Source organism: Neopelma chrysocephalum, unplaced genomic scaffold, assembly GCF_003984885.1.
Source record: "Neopelma chrysocephalum unplaced genomic scaffold, ASM398488v2 Primary Assembly neopelma1_80786, whole genome shotgun sequence".
In the NCBI taxonomy this organism is placed as follows: domain Eukaryota; kingdom Metazoa; phylum Chordata; class Aves; order Passeriformes; family Pipridae; genus Neopelma; species Neopelma chrysocephalum.
This window is the reverse complement of record NW_020912211.1, coordinates 1-1526: the sequence shown is the minus strand read 5'-3', so window position 1 is coordinate 1526 and position 1526 is coordinate 1. Positions and strand designations below refer to the sequence as shown.

General features: G+C 67.1%; 1 protein-coding gene across 4 annotated transcripts in view; it reads right to left on the bottom strand.

Annotated features, from left to right (window-relative positions):
• LOC113979463 (splicing factor 3B subunit 2-like) overlaps positions 1 to 1353 on the bottom strand; it is a 2032-nt gene extending 679 nt beyond the window's left edge. For 2 of the 4 annotated variants that reach the window (XM_027706847.1, XM_027706848.1), the window contains exons 1-2: positions 1303 to 1353; positions 691 to 876 (exon numbers count right to left, since the gene is read on the bottom strand). In XM_027706847.1, coding sequence (XP_027562648.1) covers positions 691 to 876; positions 1303 to 1344 — 228 coding nt within the window. In that variant the 5' untranslated portion in view covers positions 1345 to 1353. Of the gene's footprint in view, positions 1 to 690; positions 887 to 1055; positions 1109 to 1302 lie in introns of those variants that run through there. The other 2 variants (XM_027706849.1, XM_027706850.1) reach the window with 2 other exon arrangements.
• Between the last annotated feature and the right edge of the window lie 173 nt (positions 1354 to 1526).

Below are 1526 nucleotides of genomic sequence, written 5' to 3'. Positions count from 1 at the left end.
GGGGGGGGACAGGGACACGGTCACAGGGGGCACAGGGACAGGGGCACAGGGGGGACAGGGGACACAGGGACAGGGTCACAGGGGGCACGGGGGGGCAGGGACAGGGGCACAGGGGGCACAGGGACGGGGGCACAGGGACGGGGACAGGGACAGGGGGGACAGGGACAGGGATGGGGGACAGGGACAGGGTCACAGAGGGCACAGGGGGGACAGGGACAGTGTCACAAGGGGCACAGGGGGCACAGGGACAGGGGGACAGGGACAGGGACATGGGGACAGGGACACTGTCACAGGGGATATGGGGACAAGGAGGGGACAGGGAGCAACAGGGACAGTGTCATGGGGGACACAGGAATGGGGACGGGGACACTGTCACGTGGGACTTGGGGACAGGGACAAGGTCATAAGGGACACAGGGACATGGTCACAGGGGACAGGGGGGTCACAGGGGGGACACAGGCACAGGGAGAGGCTGGGGGGGGTCCCAGGCACACACGGGCACAGGGACATCCCCCCACAAACACAAACCCCCTCGAGCTTCTTCCCACCCTCGGGGGACCCCCATGGCCTTGGGAGGTGACAAGGTGCCACCCCCCAGGTGCCAGCGGTGCCCCCACCCCTGGTTCACCTTCTGCTTGGTGACAAGGTGCCACCCCCCGGGTGCCAGCGGTGTCCCCATCCCTGACTCACCTTCTGCTTGGCGGCGTGTTCGGCCACCATGTCGCTGAAATCCTCCTTCTCCACCTGCGCCTGCTGCTCCCTCACGTGCTCCTCGTACTTCTGCGTCATGGCCGTGGGGTCCAGCTCCAGCTCCTCGGGGGCCAGGGCCACCTCCACCCCCTGGGCCTCTGTCACCGGCCCTTTGCGGCCCATCACCTGAGGGGACATGGCTCTGTCACCCCAGGGCCACCTCCACCCCCCGGGCCTCTGTCACCGGCCCTTTGCGGCCCATCACCTGAGGTGACATGGCTCTGTCACCCTCCTGTCACTCCAGGGCCACCTCCACACCCTGGGCCTTGGCCACAGGGCCCTTCTGGCCCATCACCTCAAGGGACAAAGTCCTGTCACCCTCCCCTGTCACCCCTGTCACCCCAGGGACATCTTCACGCCCTGGGCCTCTGTCACTGGCTCTTTGCAGCCCATCACCTGAGGGGACATGGCTCTGTCACCCACCACTGTCACCACTGTCACCCCAGGGCCACCTCCACCCCCTGGGCCTCTGTCACTGGCCCTTTGCGGCCCATCACCTGAGGGGACATGGCTCTGTCACCCACCTGTCACCCCCTGTCACCCCAGAGCCACCTCCATGCCCTGGGCTTCTGTCACTGGGCCCTTCCGGCCCATCACCTGAGGGGACACGGCTCTGTCACCCCATCACACAGCTCTGTCACCCCCCTCTGTCACCCCAGGGCCACCTCTGGGGGGCATTTGGGGGGCTCTGGGGCGTCTCTGGGGGATTTGAGGGGGGTCTCAGGGGCTCTCGGGTGTCTCTGGAGGATTTGGGGGGCTCTTGGCGGTCTCAGGGG